Here is a 17,993-nt window from a genome sequence, read left to right on the forward strand (position 1 = left end):
GAACCTCTTTTGTGATAACAAGACAGCTATCGCCATTACTCACAATCCGATCCAGCATGATTGACTAACTAGCAGATATTCTTTCAAAGGCTGTATCAAGAAAGGATTTCTACAACTCACTAAACAAGTTGCACATTGAAAATTTGGATGCTTCCACTTGAAGGAGAGTGTTAGCGTGAGTTGTCAAATAAATAAGTGAAATGTCAATTAAGAAACAAATCAGAAAGATTATATTTGTAATTGTACAATATTTATATATAACCAAGAATAGGGTTGCTAATCTCCCTATATATTTGTACAACATCTCTATATAAAAAAAAAAAATTTAAAATACAATAATAGAAAATCTGACCGTGGATACAAAACAAACGTCATGGTGGGGTCCATAGAACTTGGTGATGTCACTTCAGGAACAGTCTCGCTACTCAACCTGTCAGTAGCCAACCCAACGCACGCGCTCTCATTGTATTTTCTTCATAGTTTCTTCCGTCTCCTCTCTCTCTCTCTGAATTTTCTTCGTAGTCTCTTCTCTCTGTAAGCCTCTCTCCCTTACCAAAATGAGCCGAATGGTTCGCATTTTACTGTTCGTGGCGTTTTTGGATGCAACTGGATTCCTGAAAATTCACACCTTTCTTTTTGAGATTAGTCACCGAACACCCTTCCTAGTTTTCCTAAACCCCCGTTCTCCCATCGTACAACATCCCATTGAAATCCAAGAACCACAAACATCACTCAATGCCGATTCCTAGTTTTCCTAAACCCCCTTCCCGTACAACATCCTACTGAAATCCAAGAACCACAAACATCAAACATCACTCAATGCCTTGAATCCAGCCAAGAAGCACATTATGCTTCACCCATGGCTGTCCAAGAAACACAACCTGGCCAAGAACCCCTCAAAGAACCACAATTTGATTATGCAACCAACAATATATGTAATCTTTGCTCAGTCGTTTCAGATGATGCTGCCACCCCAAAAACATGCAAACATGCAATCTTTGCTCAGGTGTCCTATACCTTCTTTCTTTTTGAGATTGTTTGCCTTCTTTCTCTTTGAGATTAGTCACCGAAGACCCAAACCGATTCCTAGTTTTCCTTAACCCCCGTTCCCATCATACAACAACCCATTGAAATCCAAGAACCACAAACATCAAACATCACTGATTCCTAGTTTTTCTAAACCCCCGATCCCATCGTACAACATCCCATTGAAATCCAAGAACCACAAACATCAAACATCACTCAATGCCCTTGAATCCAGCCAAGAAGCACCGTATGCTTCACCCATGGCTGTCCAAGAAACACAACCTGGCCAAGAACCCCTCAAAGAATCACAATTTGATTCTGCAACCAACAATATATGTAATCTTTGCTCAGTCTTTTCAGATGATGTTGCCACGCCAAAAACATGCAAACATGCAATCTTTGCTCAGGTGTCATGGGAGCAACGTGCCCTGTGCCCTTTCAGATGATGTTGCCATGCCAAGAACATGCAAACATGCAATCTTTGCTCAGGTGTCATGCCAAAAACATGCAATCATGCAATCTTTAATTGATCAGGTGTCATGCAAACATGCAATCATTGCTCAGGTGTCATGCCAAAAACATGCAATCATGCAATCTTTGCTCAGGTTTCACGGGAGCAACGTGCCCTGTGTAAACCCTACCACTCATCAGGTGTGAAATACGCGAATATAAGAAAGAAAAGTGACAAACACCAGGTGTGACATACGTGAATATAAGAAAGAAAAGATTGCTGCGTGATGTGTAAACTGCTGGTGGTTTTCTTTAAGTAAACCCATTCACGATGACGCGGATTATCGTACTAACCCCATGGGGACTGGCCGCCGTCTGGTTGGATTCCTAACTTTGGAGCCACTGAGATGTATGTTCCTTACATCCATACTGTCCGTCCATTTTCACAGTTCATTTTAGGGCAAGATCCCAAAAATAAAACAGATCCAAATTTTAGGTGGACCATACTACAGGAAACCCTTGTGATTGAATCCCCACTATTAAAAATTTTATGAGGCAACAGGAATGTTTATCTGACATCCAAACTACTGATAAGGTCACAAAGATCTGGATGAAGAGACTGCATAAATATCAGATTGATCCAAAACTTTTGTGGTCCAACTTTTTAATGGTCGCTTACCACTATTTCCTGTATTATGGTCCTCATGAAATTTAGATCTACTTCATTTTTGAGTTAATAACTAAAATGAGTTTTCAGAACGAATCAATAGAGTGGATATTAAACACATCACCCTTGAAACCTCCCTAAGGCCCACCATGATGTTTTTGAGAAATCTACCCCATGCATCCATTTTTTAAGCTCATTTTAGAAACTGAGACGGAAAATTAGCAAGATGCAAGGCTAAAATGGGCAGAACCAAAGGAAAAGGTAGGTAGTGAATTTTCTACCTAGGAAACCTCCCCGAGATCGACAGCGATGTTCGTAGTGTCATTACCACTGAGATGAACTGAAATCATAAATATTAGCCCGATTCAAAGCTTTTGAGCCTAAAACGATCTCACAAAACAGATGGACGGATTAGATTTCTCAAAAACATCATGGTAGGTCTCACTTAGGTTTCCAGTGGAAAAACTTAATACGAAAGGCTTCTATTTATAATATCAATGGTCGAAATATGGACCCCACTTACACAAATCGATGGCTCGAACCTCTTCATCAGCTTGCGAAGAGCAAAAAGCATATCTTCAGAGTTCGTTTTGCCTGTCCCGAATCAGGATCCAGCGTGTGCCGCCGCCCATTGAGGCCCACATGCTGTGAGTGATCCGAAGATCAAAACCGTCCATGTTGTAGCATATATTCTATAACGGCCACCTTAAGGAAGTTGAAGTGAACGGATGGTTGTAATCACTATCTGTACATGAATTCAGAACAATGAAAAGAAACTTTTTCAATGGCTCGCATTCAACTCTAAAAAATCAAGGGTAAGGATCATCACTGAAGTGTGATTACGGGACAAAATAATAGCTTAAATGCTTGATAATGATAGTAAAGAGAATATAAACGGTTCAAATCGTCGGACAAGGTGGGCCCCAGTGGGTGGTGAACGGCGATACGCATGCTGGACTAAAGAGCGATCATGGAGAATTCATGCAGGCTAGCCTCATCTGACTGACGGGTGGAGGACCGTTGTACGCGGGTGACCCTCTCGCGGACGAGCCTGACTACTCTCTCCCACCTACTGCTATTGACGTCCTAGCCGTGGAAGATGATCGGACTCAATCGGAAGAAAAAGAACGTCGAGGATGATGCCAGGTCGGCATAAGATCTGGAGATGGTCGAACCAAAAGGGATCTTGATGATGAAGAACCCCAACAACGAACTGATTACGAACACCAGCCAGCTAGATGATGTGGGCTCCACCACGACGTATGCATTTTACCCATGCGGTCCATTCATTTTTCTAGCTCATTTTAGAAAATGAGCCCAAAAATGAGGCAGATCCAAATCTCATGTGGATTACACCATCAGAAAACAATGTTGATTGAAGGACCACCATTTAAAAAATATATATATAAAATAAAAAATAAAAAATAAAAAAATTGCGTTTAATTCAGTTTACCTAAAAACATTAGTTTTTCACGTCTTCTAAGATGCATGGAGTTCTAAACATTTAGTCAATTATACAAATTTTTTCCTTTTAAATATTATGGAGTATAAAATGAAATTCCGAGGGTCTTTCCTTTTCTTTAATTATTCTTATACATGTAACTTAAAACTCAAATACCAAAAAAGATGTCATGTAAATAAATGGACCACTCATCATGCAACCTAATGGACTCTGTCGTGTGAGTGGTCCCCATGTACTAGACCACAATCATATGGCATCTATTTTGTTTTCATTTCTTTTAGAGTTAGACTTCTATCACATCTATCATCATTATTTGTGGGATGCGAGATTTCTTTTTCACATAGGGCCTAGCCACCCTTCTTGCAATTCTCCAGAGGAATGAATCAGACCAAAGAGGTGGTTTGGAAATAATTTTGCAATTGAGACACCTTGATTATAACCTCATTAGCTGCATCATTGCCCAATGTCGAATCCATTAAGGATCGGATCCTATGGCTTTGGAGACATGAGAGGTGCCACCCTGCTTCATTATCGCATAGGCGCTATAGATGAATGGGCCATGGTCCAAAAACCACATTATTTGGAATACCTAAACTTTTAATATGTGGCACTCAAATGAACATTATTAAAAAACCAAATTTCAGCAATATGACTCACATTAAGCAATAAAATGTATAAATGGTTAGGATAGTACAATGGAAGAAAATTTTTAGTGGAGGGTGTTACGTCAATTTGTGACGTCTCCTTAGATGGCTCTCTCCTAATGTAGGCCTCTTTTGTACGTACACAGGCTTGGATAGGTAGTTTTTCACGTGATATTGCTTATATAATGAGAGGCATAGGTATAGAAAATTTATTTTATTGTATTCATTTTATGGGGTATTCTTGATATAGGATTCCTTATATACCTAGGAGATATATAAGTCTCATGTTTCTATTTTTCTTATTTCTAATGAAAAAGAAAGCTTTAGATTGCTGCCTCTTAAATTTGACATATTATTTAATCACATAAATTTTTATGCCTCCTCTCTTTTGTTTTGGTTTATCCCTTTTATCTTTTATTTAGTTATTTTTTTTTGTGTTTTGGCCTTGCTTATATTGATCATGTTTGGGCGTTTTTCCACAATAGAAGGAGTATCAGACCCATTAAATACCCAAATCAATCCCAACATAAGTGGGTATGGATATAGCTAAAAGGGTACACGTGCGAGTTTGGATATTTTATAGCTCAATTAACAATTGGATCGGGTGCAAGATTAGTTAAACCCATACCACGACTTATTTATTCACATATTACATTGCATGCATGTATGCACGCATACCACACCACAAGATTCTTGAACAACACAATCACATACTATGTGCAACTATCAACAAGTAAAAAATCCATTCTATTTATAAGTGGGATTGCAGGATCTGTGTGCCAAATGTCATGAGGAGAATGATTCTCATGAATGTGTACCTTGTGAGTTAAAATTATATTGACATATCTCTGCATCTTATGCTGCTGACAAGTGTACTTTGTCACGTTATAATTATATAGTCATGTTTTCATGAGGTACAAATCTTTTATTATCATAACATCCAAATTTGATCAAATCAACTCGTGATAAATCTAAGCCATTCATTACGTGAGTCATGTTAGTGCATTTATTTCTGCACATGTTTTGTCACGTGAGTTTATGTGTTATGTAATTAGTTGAGCCCTTGGAGATTGAAGACCGAAGATATAAGAGAACATGAAGTATCAATAAGTGAAGAAAAAGTAAATAAGGTTCCTTAGTTATTCTAACCTTAGACCCAAAATAGCCTTAGTAAGTAGATGATCCTAACCTTTATAGGTAAACCTTGTTTAATCATCACATAACATTAGGAACCAAATTGAAACATAATAAGTTAGACTAGCTGATATAAAATACATGATCCAAAAATAATAATTTTCAAGTGAATCTCAATCCCATCGGCAAACTGTCAATGGGTCTTGAGCGAACTTTCAATCAATCAAAGATCAGGGTTCAATCGATCAAACTTAAGGCTCTATCCATCGAACGTACACATAAATGTCTATTAAATAAATACCTATTTTTTAGAGTTTCTCGATGTCATTAAAATGGTCTTCAACCCCATCGAATGGGAGTTCAATCAATCAAAGGCATCACTCGATCGATCAACATAGTCATTTTTTGCCCATTTTTTACCGTTGAAACTCTATTCCTTTATATAAGTCATTTGATTCTTGAGCTTTTAGATAGACTTTTGGTATAATTAGAGACTGTGTTTTTCCATTCATAATGCACTTCCTAGACCATATTCCAAATAGATATATGCTAATCTTCTTGTGATTATTCAATTTAATGAGCATTTCATGCTCTTATTCGAAGTGTTATTAAATGAACTCTCACCTTTCTAAATATTAGACACTATGCCTATAGTCAACTCTGTCTAAACACCCTAAATTATCCATTTATGTGAATCTTTTAGATTTATAACATTTTCATTAGTTGTAGGAGATTGTACAACATCACTTGCCTTCATCACCTCATTGACACATCACATGCAAGGCGAGCATTCGTAAGAGCTGAAGTATCAGTATCAACGATCGAAGAAGCAATTGAAAAGTCAATTCATGCACGGGAGAGCATTAAAGAAGTATATCAAGAAAGCCACTACAAAAAGTGCTCAATTCGGTAAGTAAGTTATCAATTGTAAGAGTCTACATATTATTTCCTCGTGTAAGATTGAGTATAGAGTTTGTGACCCAAACTCGCGTAAGTTCTTGTGTTTAACCATATTGCTACCAATACAGGTGAGTACGTGTGTAAGTCCTTGTGTATGCCTCTGCTAGGAGTGTACGTTTGTTAGGTTCTTATGTATGATATAGGCTCTTGTGTAGGGCCGAATTCACCAAACACGAGTATATACGTATTAGTCTCAGTGGGATCCTCTAACAAGAGTATACGCAAGGCTTTAAAATAGGACCACTTGTGGTTGTTAGTTAGTCGATAGAAAATCAACTGAAGTCTCTTGTAAGAGCCATCAACACATGGAAACGTGTTCCTCCAGTGAAAATGTACGCTTATATAGGTTAGAGGTGAACCTGATTTAAAATCTCTAATGGTGAATGCGTCTGCTTGGAATGGAGTAGCAAAATCAAACCACTATACATACTTATGTTTGATATTGTCATTTGAGCACAATTCTATTCATGCTTATGTGGTTGATTAGTTAGATTATATGAATGATTGAATTGGATTATATGATATGAATTTAACTTGGAAAGCACATACAAGTTCACTATCTCTATAAAGTAGTTATTTAATTAGAACATTATTTGTAGTTTATGTGAATAGACTCACTTTAGCTTATAAGCCTTAATGTTATTTTGTCTTACTTGTTTAAATTGATAAATTTTTTTAAGTAAGCAATTATATTTTAATTGTAGATTTTTAAATTGATCATAATCACTCCCATTTAGGACTTAACCATAATTCTATATTTCCGTCAAACTTTTGCATATGTTGTGATAAACTATTCCACACAATTTGATATTCCTATTTGATGCATAATATTTCATGGGATTAGGTCGTATGGAATTGCATTTAACTCCATGCGAATTTCATCTAGTGTTTGATAACAACAAGAATCATGATTGAATTAATTCTAGTATATATCACATATTCAAATGGCAACGATGGATATTACAGGATTTCCAGTGGATTTCAAAATCCTCTGCAATTGTAGGCCCCACATTGAGATGTGTGTTTTATCCATGCCATCCATCAATAAGACTTTTACAAGTGACATTCCAGCTGTATATGCACACAAGTGACCAAACTCAATTGTAAAATATAGTCTAGTGATTATAATTTCATGTTTCACCAAACACAAACTTCTGTATTTTCTAAGTAAAGAATTTGATCCCAAAACATGGACAATAAAATATTATAGTATTATTAGACATATAATCATTACACAATAAATAATATTAATTTCATCTAATGTTATTTCATACCATTTAATACGGCTGTGACAGAGGCCATGCACACTAAATATTTCAATGGATATATATATACCGACACCTTAACTCCTCCGAGGCATGAGTGCCCATTTCGGGATATGGATATGAGAAATGATGCAGGCACCTTGCTAAGGTGTTCGGTGTGGACGTGGATTGCGTCCTACGTGGGCCCTTCTCTACACATGAATGGGCATATCTGTGTGGAGGGCACCATGACGTGGCTGTTTATCTATGCCGTCCATCCCTTTTCTTGGATTATTTTAGGGTATGACCCTAAAAAATAAAAAAATTGAAATAGATACAATACTTAAGTGAACCACACACAGGAAAGTGGATTGTGTTACGAGAAAATGGATGGATGGTGTAGATAAACAAATACATCAGGGTTGGATCACAGGAACTCTTGTCAAAGAGCTTATTGTCAGCCACTCCCACTAGGGAATCGCTATGGATCAGGGTGTAATTACTTGTATTTAATTATTTGTGTAATTAATGTAACGTAAACTTATTATTTGGTGTGAATCACCTGCATCTGACTTTATATTTTTGCTTATACCTTAAAATAATCTCAGAAAAGGGATAAACCGCATGGATAAACACAAACACAACGGATCACCATTGTTTTTGTGGTGTGATCCACATGAGAGTTTTATCTGCCTCATTTTTGTTATCATGCACTGGAAATTAGCTTTCAAAACGAATGGAAGGAATAGATATAAGGCACATACATCACAGTCGGCCCCAACGTCAGGGATCCGCCGTAGCAGCGCCCGCACATTAATATACCTGTTTTGTTTCGCCAACGTAGATCGGACATGTTACAAAAAATCTCTTCAATGGACGATCCACCGTTCCTCGCGGCCTCTAAATAGAGCAAGAACAGAGAAATACAGGTATGGTCCACATTCAACTGAAAGAAACTGCAAAATTGACGGCTAAGATGGTATGAGAGTGTAGGGCCATGATCCATCGACACGTGATGCCATAAGACAAACCGTCTGTATCACTGAACAATGGGCCCACTGAAACAAACAGAGTATAATACGCATATCCTCGGATACAGGATCATACAATTGCCCAAGGGTATTTTTGTCCATTTAGGGGCATTTTGGTCATAATTCTCATATCCCTGATCGATATATAGGCATGGATTATTAGGTTGGTAGGATGAGATGCTACCGAGTGGCCGAGATTATTCTCTTTGGATTGTGTACGGTCGTGCTCACTGAAAAGACAAGAAAGCAGCTTCATGGAAGTTTCCTCGCCTTCCCCTGCATTGGAGTTTTCTGCTCTTCATTTTCAATAGACTAATAATAGGTGTAATCCCTCGAATTATACAGGCTTGGCTGCATGTACACCAACATTACACGCGTGTTAAATCAGGGCCATTCATCAGTTAAAACATCCTGTGAGGATGCACTGGACTCTTAATCAGTCTAGTTCACATACCTGGTAGGGCATATATCCGTATTGAATATGGACCGTTCGTTATTTATTCATAACCGTCCATTTTTATCTTAATAGTTTCTCTTCCTGATGAGTATAATAGTATGATCTTGGGAATAGTGAATCCTTACAGCACGATCTACCTATTGAATGGCCATGATATCTCACGAGCGATTGCATTTATTTGCATTATCTTTCCCAGAACAAGATGACATATGATAGTGAACGCAGATTTGCCGGATCCAGCGAAATAGGTGCGGCCCTGACCTTGGGGCGCATCGATGCATGTGTTCTATATTCATGCCGTCCATCAGTTTTTGCTTTACGATGTAGTCTCCACAATGAAGCAGATATAATTAATCTCAGGTGGACCAGATCATAGGAAACGGTGATCATTGAACGCCTACCGTTAAAAACTTGCTAGGGTGCACTGTAATATTTATTTTACCATCCATCTATCAGTTTTTTTCAACTCATTTTAGATTATGATCTAAAAAATAAAACAGATTTAAATCTCGAGTAGAACACCTACTGTTAAAAGCATCATTATCTGTCATACAACTTATTAATAATGGCACATAAAACATAAATACCAGCTTGATCCAAAAACTTTTGGAGCTTGAAAAAAGCCTTTATTAAAACAGCGGTTATTGAAGTTTTCAATGGACAATCACGACTTTTTCTTGACCTATTTCACTTGAGAATTGGGTCTAATTTATTTTTTGGTCATACGTTGAGATGAGCTGAAAAAATTGATGAAGATAGCATATATATATATATATATATATAGACAAATACATCATGGTATGTCCCACAGTTGAGAAAAGTTGACAGGAAGATTGTTGGCAAAGCTGCCCACTTCCTAGTTAGGATACATTCCTACGGCATTGAGATTAGGGGTGTACATGAACTTAGCTTGGTTATCTCGCTCCACTCAGCTCGAAAAAGCTTGATTTGACATGGTTTGAAGCTAAGTTTGAGCCAAGTTGAGCTGTTTTTTTTAGCTCAAATAAATTTCAAACTAAGTTCAAGCCTGTCCGAGCTCGACTCAACTAGGATTGAACCCCAACTCAAATTGAACGCGGAACAAACTAGTTCGGTGACTCGGTTACTTTGATATTGATGTTGCTCACCAAGTGTTCAGTGAAATGACTCAACGAAGTATCGGCTAGTCGCAAGGAAGGTATGTATATGAAACAAATATCATTTTTTTTTTGATTTTAATGTTGCCTATAAGGTGTTTGATGAAATATTTGTAAACAATTGCTGCTGTTTTACATACAATGAGAAATTGAAAGTGCACAGCATGCGTTTGTGAAAATGCCGCAGAGGCGTGAACTGGCCCGAGTTGCTGACCGAACCGAGCCGAGCCAGTCAGGCTCAAAGATCGGGCCGAGCCGAGTTCAAGCTGGAGTCAGCTAGTGGCCGAGCCGAGTCAAGCTGAGCCCCAGTTCAACTCAGTGTACACCCTAAGTGAGATGAAAAAATTATAGAGCCCTCTTTGATGTATGTATCTAAACTATATTGTGCATTCGTTCGCTCAACTCATTTTAGGGCATGAGCCAAAAAATGAGGTAAATCTGGTACTCAAGTTGATCACATCATAGGAAATGATTGGAATTGTATAATTAATGTTGAAAACCTTTGGGGGCGACATAAGTTTTAGATCAAGTTGATATTTGTATATTCCTTTCAATCACATGAACATGTTGGATGATAAATACACATCCTTGTGGGCCCTAGAAAAGTTTCAAGGTTGAATGGTGGATGTCCTTACTCCCACTAGTTCTTATGGTGTGGTTTACATGAACTTCCATTCTACCTCATTTTTTGGCTCATGCCTTAAAATGTGAAGGTAAAATGGATGGATGGTGTGGATCGCACACATACATTAGTGTGGGACTTATGGATTTTACCACTACCTAATGCCTCTTCATTCCTTGCTTTTTGGACCCTCTTTTCAAGTTGTATTTACTTAGTTATTTTCCTCTCAAAGAAACACTTTTAAAAGTTATAATTAACTATTTACTCCCATTTATATGGGTAATTAAAAAATAGACACTTCTTAAATAAAAAATGATAGAGAATTAAAAAAGGAGGATTATGTCCTCAGAAAAAAGCAATGAAAGATGTATTTAATCCTCAGTTTCGACTGTCTCAAAGAGATTAAAGAGCTATGAAATTCACAAAAAGCCGCTTCTGAACAGCTATTTATATAATTGTTCAAACCATCAAGTTTGTTCATTTTGAATGAAGAAATGGGACTCAATTCAAATCCATCGACTCACCATCCAATCAACCAATCCAATTACCACGGCCACTATTTTTGTTGGTCGATTGACATAATGATGGATATTTTCACATATACGATGTGCAAAGTTCGTTATTAGTGAATATATAATCTCATTGCCCATGCGCATGTGTGCCAGTGCTGCGAAGACACACATCTGTGCCACTAGAACACGCACGATATCCTAATTCTCTTTAAGAACTCCTAGTAAGAATATTGAAGAAATTAATGCTTATAAACAACTCTAGTTTTTTCTCTCCAAATAATGTGAATTCGAAGTATTTAAAAGAGTTTCAATCTTGCAAATCAAATTTTGGAGGAAAAATGAAATTTATACATTTTTTAATAAAAGTGGAGAAAAAATACGTGTGCATGGACTAGAATTGAATATTTCTACGTACTATTTTAATCGTACCCATTGGAGATAAAATCTCAACAATCTCCACTTACAAACAGCCAAAGATACTCTATCTAGACACTGTACAAGGGTGATCCTGACCTTTGATTTTGCATTGGTTACTGGCATCTAACCATCTCATCCTGGGCCCAAATGAGGAGATGTATTGTGTGTTATGGGAAGATCCGAGCCCCTTCAATTCCAAGGTCTGACGCCACATTAACCGGATCGGATACATAAGAGTAAAACTGGCCTGATCTAAAGGATGATGCTCGGTTCGGCCTTAGTTGAGCTTTGGCACTAGGGTTGACGGTTCAGACCGAGGCGATCGATGTGACGATCATACCAAAACCTACTTGCAATATCTTGGACCGCCCCTCTACTGCCCGACCAGAGACAAATCATCCGAACACTCACATCCGTGTCACCCATTGCGGAGAAACTCGACTCAACGGGTTGAGTCCGTCGCCCACCTCGGAGCTCAGAGGGGAGATCTCCAGAATACTCGACCGACAAGTAAGGCTGGTTCCGTCATAAACCCAGGCCGGAACTCGACTCGGACTCGAGACATGGTCCTCGCTTAACAACTCAATGGCAAAAGTTCATGTGTGCTGGTCTAGGTCCGAGGCTCGGAGTCAGGGCCTCTTTGGCTTACGATCCCGAACCGAGGCCGAGGCGAGATGTGGACCCACCATGCGCTAAACTAAGAAACTATTTTAAATGGACACGACCGATTGTCTCGCCCGCAGATACACATGATACGCTACACGATCTCCGGATTACGGATAATATCTCCACGATCATAGTATTTCATTGATTGAGCGTATTGAGCCAAAATTAATGAACCCAGACCGTCTGATAGGCATGTATAAATACAATGAGACTCCATTGCTACAGGTACGCAACATCTTGCACTCTCCTACAACACTCGAACTAAGAACTAGATTCCCTTGACCTGACTTAGGCACCAGAGGGTCCCCTGCTTAGACCAGGGTCTCCTTTGCTCATTATAAGTGTGCAGGTTCGAGAAGCTAAAGCAGTTCGGAGTTTACGAGTTGGAGTGGAGAGTCGTTCAGATTTAGTCATCAACATTTTTGGCGCCGTCTGTGGGTAGCTGATACGAAAGGTCAAGTTCCTATCTTTAAGCATTATGCGAGAGGGGAGAAGAAAGTGGCCGCTGTGAAACCGGATCAAAATGATCAGACCCGATGCTCTTCACTACTTCATGCCAAATCGGCCCCGGGGCCTTCCCAGCGTTCTCGTAATCGGGCGTGCAAGTATCGAGCTATGCAAAGCAAGATACAAGCCCTACGCGATGAAATTAACCAGATGAGGCAGCGACAGGAGACACAGCCACATCCTTCTCAGGAAAACCATGTTCTTGAACCGGCTGGCCTGGTTGTGGAAGCCCATTCCACGCCAAGGAGTATGAGACCCGAGGGGCCTCAACGTCAACTCGCTCGGGCGCTAGCGTCGGTTCAGAACCCTCCTCCGACCCAAATCTGAGTTTCGGCTCGGAACATAGCGACTCGAGCCCCGACAAATCCTCGATCACCTCGGCCCTGGCACCAACAGATCTCCGCCACGAGTTGAAAAGGAGGAGGAGAAGGAGAACTCCCAAAATAGAAGATACCCAAGAGATAGTAGCTGAAAACAAAGATCCTTAGGAGACACGGTTCGCGGAGCTCAACAACAAAATTCTGACACTAGAAAAGAAGCAGCAGCCGTCGTCAGTTCCCGCCGCCGTTCAGGCAATGATGGAAGAGACCGAGCCTCCCTTCACCACGGTAATCATGAGCGAGGTGATGCCACAGAGGTTCCGAATACCTCTCATCATCTAATACTTTGGGTCTAGTGACCCATTCGAGCACATGGAGGCTTATCGTTCATGGATGCAAATCCAGACAGCGACGGACGCGATGATGTGCAGAGGATTTTCAATCACACTCACAGGATCCGCTTGGTGTTGGTACCACCAGCTCAAACCCAACTCTATTGGATCCTTCGTAGAGCTTAGCCGATCATTTCTTACCCAATTCATAAGCGGTAAGAAGAGTCGGAAACCAAACACCCATCTGTTCACTATCAAACAAGAGCTAAAGGAATCATTGAAAGACTACATCGCTCGTTTCAATGAAAAAGCATTACAGGTGGAGGGCTATGACGACAAGATGATGCTCTCTGCGATGTTCAGTGGTCTAAAAGAGAAAAAGTTTGCATTCTCCATCGGGAAGAATCCTCCGAAGACATTAGCCGAGCTCATCACTAAAGCTCAAAAGTACACTAACGATAACGAATTCTCCAACGCCCGTAAGAATGTTCAAGTAACAGAGCCGACTGGCAAAGAGAAGAGGCCAAGAAACGAAGAACCTCAGATGCCCAGCAAAGGGCCAGATGACCGCGCTCCCCACGACCGTCATCTAAGAAGGAAATCAGAGGGTAAATTCCATTCTTACACCCCTCTCAACACATCCACCGAGCATATTTTACTGGACATCCGAGGGCATAAGCTTCTGAATTGACTTGTTTGTATGAAGGCCAACCCGAATCATCGAGACAAACACAAGTATTGCCATTTCCACCGAGATCATGGCCACAACACAGCCGATTACGTGGACCTCAAGGATGAGATTGAGACCCTCATTCGTAAAGGTCATCTACACAGGTATACCAAGGAAGAAAAAATGGCTCAGAAAGAAGAACGAGAGTAGCTGAATAACACCCCAGAAGAGCCAGCCGAGATCCGCACCATCTTCGATGGCTCGTCTGGTGGAGGAGACTGAAACCGTGCCCAAAAAGCCCATTCTCGGAAGTCTGATCTGGAACATTACATCCACGTGACCGAGCAGCCTAGCAAGGAACTCCGGGTCAGCCCATGCAGTTTGACCTTCACGGAAGATGACGCACGCGGAATCCAGCATCCGCATGATGACACCCTAGTGGTTAATATGACCATTACCAACCACAAGGTGTACCGCATCAGACTGGGGATTCCAAGGTCACACCTCCGACCGATAAAGACCCCCCTGTACGGCTTTGCTGGAGAAAAGGTAATCTCTGAAGGAGCCATCTCCCTCCCCGTGACCGTGGGAGAAGGACAACATCAAGTCACCCTCATGGTGGACTTCCTCATTATCAATGTGCCATCAGTGCATAACATCATTCTGCGTAGACCTTCTCTCAATGCAATGAGGGCAGTCATCTCCACCTATCATCTAATGATGAAGTTTCCCACCGAGGGCGGAACAGGTTACCTCCGAGGTGATCAGCATGAATCTCGAAGATGTTATGCTATAGTAGTAAAAAAAGGGTCCGTGAAACAAGCATTCACTGTCAACATCCTAGATCCCAGAGGACCCACAGAGGACTCACCGGTGGAAGACTTGGAGAAAGTACCATTCGATGAAGCAGACCCGAGCAAGATCGTTCAGCTCAGAACTTCATTAAGTTCTGAACAGTGGTCCGAAATGTTAACTTTCCTACAACGACATAAGGATGTCTTTGCGTGGTCGCATAGGGATATGGCCAGGATCTCCCCGGATGTCATGGTCCACAGGCTGAATGCAGACCCAGATTGCAAACCCGTGAAACAAAAGAGGAGACCGTTCGATGCCGAGCGGTACGAAGCCATAGCCGACAAAGTCTCCATCCTGCTTGACGTTGGCTTCACAGAAGAGGTACATTATCCCGATTGGATCGCAAACGTGGTCCTCGTCAAGAAAGCCAATGGGAAATGGCGGGTCTATGTAGATTACTTGGATTTGAACAAGGCATGTCCGAATGATAGCTTCTCGTTGCCTCGGATCGATCAGCTGGTAGATAGCACAGTGGGGCACGAACTACTTTCCTTCCTGGATGCTTACTCTGGGTATAACCAGATCGCTATGCATCCTCCAGAGAAGCAGAAGACTACCTTCGTCACTGACAAGGGACTCTATTATTACCGGGTCATGTCATTTGGCCTGAAAAACGCTGGGGCCACGTATCAAAGGTTGGTGAATCAAATGTTTGCCAAACAAATTGGGCATACTATGGAAGTGTACATCGATGATATGCTTGTAAAGAGCATCAAGGCGTCCGATCACTTGGCAGATCTCTGGAAAACTTTCACTATCCTCCGAGAATACTAGATTAAGCTGAATCCCGCGAAGTGTGCCTTCGGAGTTGGCTCCAGTAAATTCCTCGGGTTCCAAGTCAGCCAAAGGGGTATTGAAGAAAACCCTGACAAAATCAAAGCACGCCTCGAATTGTCAAGGAGATACAATGCCTCACTGGAGGAGTAGTAGCGATCGGACGGTTCATATCCAAAGTCACGGATAAATGCATCCCCTTCTTTCAACAGTTGAAGGGTCATAAGAAGGGCATAATGGACGACGGAATGTTAACAGGTCTTTCAACAGCTAAAACAGTATTTAGGTTCGCCACCCTTATTATCTAAGCCCGAATAAGGCGAGCCGATGTCCTTAAATCTTGTGGTCTTGGCCTCAGCTATCAGCTCAGCTCTAATTAAAGAGGTACAGGGCAAACAGTATCCCGTATATTATGTGAGTAAGGTCATGGTGCCCACCGAGACGAGATATCCAGCTCTGGAGATGTTAGCAATCTGTCTCGTCATCTCAGCTTAGAGGTTGGTCCATACTTCCAGGCCCATTCTTCCGTCGTGTTGACCGATTCTCCCCTTAAACAAGTCCTCCAGAGGCCCGAAGTGTTAGGTTGGCTAACCAAGTGAGTCATCGAACTCGGGGAGTACGACATCTAGTTCCGACCTAGGACAGCAATTAAGGGTTAAGTCGTGGCTGACTTCATCGCAGAAGTCACCACCTTAAACGGAGGGATCAATGCTGAAGTCGAGATGACTCCTTCACCTGTTCCTCCAAATGATCAGAAAGCGGTATCAGAACCAGGATGGGTTCTCTATGTAGATGAGTCGTCCAATGTCAAGCGTGCCGGAGCAGGAATTGTCCTAGTCTCACCCGATTCCACATCTATCCAGTACGCGATCAGACTCGATTTCAAGGCCTCTAACAATGAGGCGGAGTACGAGGCTCTGCTGGCCAGACGCAGGCTGGCGGCTAGCCTGGGGGTCCAGTCTCTCCAAGTACAATGTGATTCTCAGCTACTTGTGAATCATATCTCCACCGAATACGAGGCCAAGGAGGCTAGGATGATCACTTACCTAGACGAGGTGAGGAAATTGATAAAAAGATTTTGGAGCAGCACTATCCACTAGATTCCTAGAGCAGAAAATTCCTGGGCCGATACCCTGGCAAAGCTAGCATCAGCCATAGAAGGGAAGATCCCACAAATCATTCCCGTGAAATTCATAGAAAATCCGAGCATCGACCAGGCGGTTCCGTCCAGGGGACTTGGTCCTTCGTCGAGTCTTCCAAAACACCGCAGAACTGAGGGCTGGGGCACTCGGGCCTAATTCGGAAGGGCCCTATCGTGTTGTCCGATCGACCAAACTTGGCTCTTACCACTTAGAAGACCTCGAGGGCCGTCAGCTCTCTCACCCCTGTAACACCGAGCACCTGAAAGTCTACTACCCTTGAGGTAATGGCCATTGTTGGCTCCCAATAAATGTACGCCTCTGAGCGACTAGCCTATAAGGCTTTCAATAAAATTTGCATCTCTTCCTATCTATATGAACGGATTATCTACTAAGAAAAAGTTGTCTCTCGTGAGCAGGGGCGGACTTAATGAACTGATCTCTTAAAGAAATGGTTAAAGCGTTATCCCATGAAAATTCTATAAGGCATCCCCTCATAATCAGGAGAAAAGCTAATAAACGACTCGACTCCCCGACAGAGGAGTCGGTTCATCGCCTGACTGGCAGGTGTATTAAAAGTTACTCGCCAATCGTGGGAGGAGTCGATCCCCTAGGGCTCCGGACTTAATAATCGCAATACTACAAAACTCAATGTTCTACGAAATGGCATTAAAATGAGCTGATTCGTCAAGGAGTCGGCTCCGCAATGCCCCGAAATGAATCAACCTCCGAGGCTCGCCTGCTCGCAGGCATCTCGGCGATGCCTGTAGTCGAGTCTCGGGGGGCTTGGGTGGCCTTCTTCTTACCTACCCAGTGAGTCTGAGCCCCTACCTCCTTGTTTCTTCGAGGTGGAGGGAATAAAGGCACTGCTTCTAAGGGGCCTTCGAACGCCCCTCTCCTGTCATCTGAGCTTGCCGACTCGGAATCATCATAGTCTTCTCGGACCATATCCATATCAGACGACATTC

General features: G+C 41.4%; 2 protein-coding genes across 2 annotated transcripts; both read left to right on the forward strand.

The window, feature by feature from the left end:
- Positions 1 to 13,627: 13,627 nt before the first annotated feature.
- Positions 13,628 to 14,278, forward strand: LOC131249490 (uncharacterized). Its single transcript, XM_058250300.1, has one exon. It carries the CDS (start codon positions 13,628 to 13,630, stop codon positions 14,276 to 14,278), a length of 651 nt encoding a protein of 216 aa, XP_058106283.1.
- A 426-nt stretch (positions 14,279 to 14,704) lies between these two features.
- Positions 14,705 to 15,886, forward strand: LOC131249491 (uncharacterized). Its single transcript, XM_058250301.1, has one exon. It carries the CDS (start codon positions 14,705 to 14,707, stop codon positions 15,884 to 15,886), a length of 1,182 nt encoding a protein of 393 aa, XP_058106284.1.
- The last annotated feature ends 2,107 nt before the right edge of the window (positions 15,887 to 17,993 follow it).

The sequence above is a fragment of the Magnolia sinica genome, chromosome 6 (genome assembly GCF_029962835.1).
Source record: "Magnolia sinica isolate HGM2019 chromosome 6, MsV1, whole genome shotgun sequence".
In the NCBI taxonomy this organism is placed as follows: domain Eukaryota; kingdom Viridiplantae; phylum Streptophyta; class Magnoliopsida; order Magnoliales; family Magnoliaceae; genus Magnolia; species Magnolia sinica.

Coding starts and splice junctions, on each gene's coding strand:
- LOC131249490 (XM_058250300.1), top strand. CDS start 13,628: ATGGAGGCTTATCGTTCATGGATGCAAATCCAGACAGCGACGGACGCG.
- LOC131249491 (XM_058250301.1), top strand. CDS start 14,705: ATGACCATTACCAACCACAAGGTGTACCGCATCAGACTGGGGATTCCA.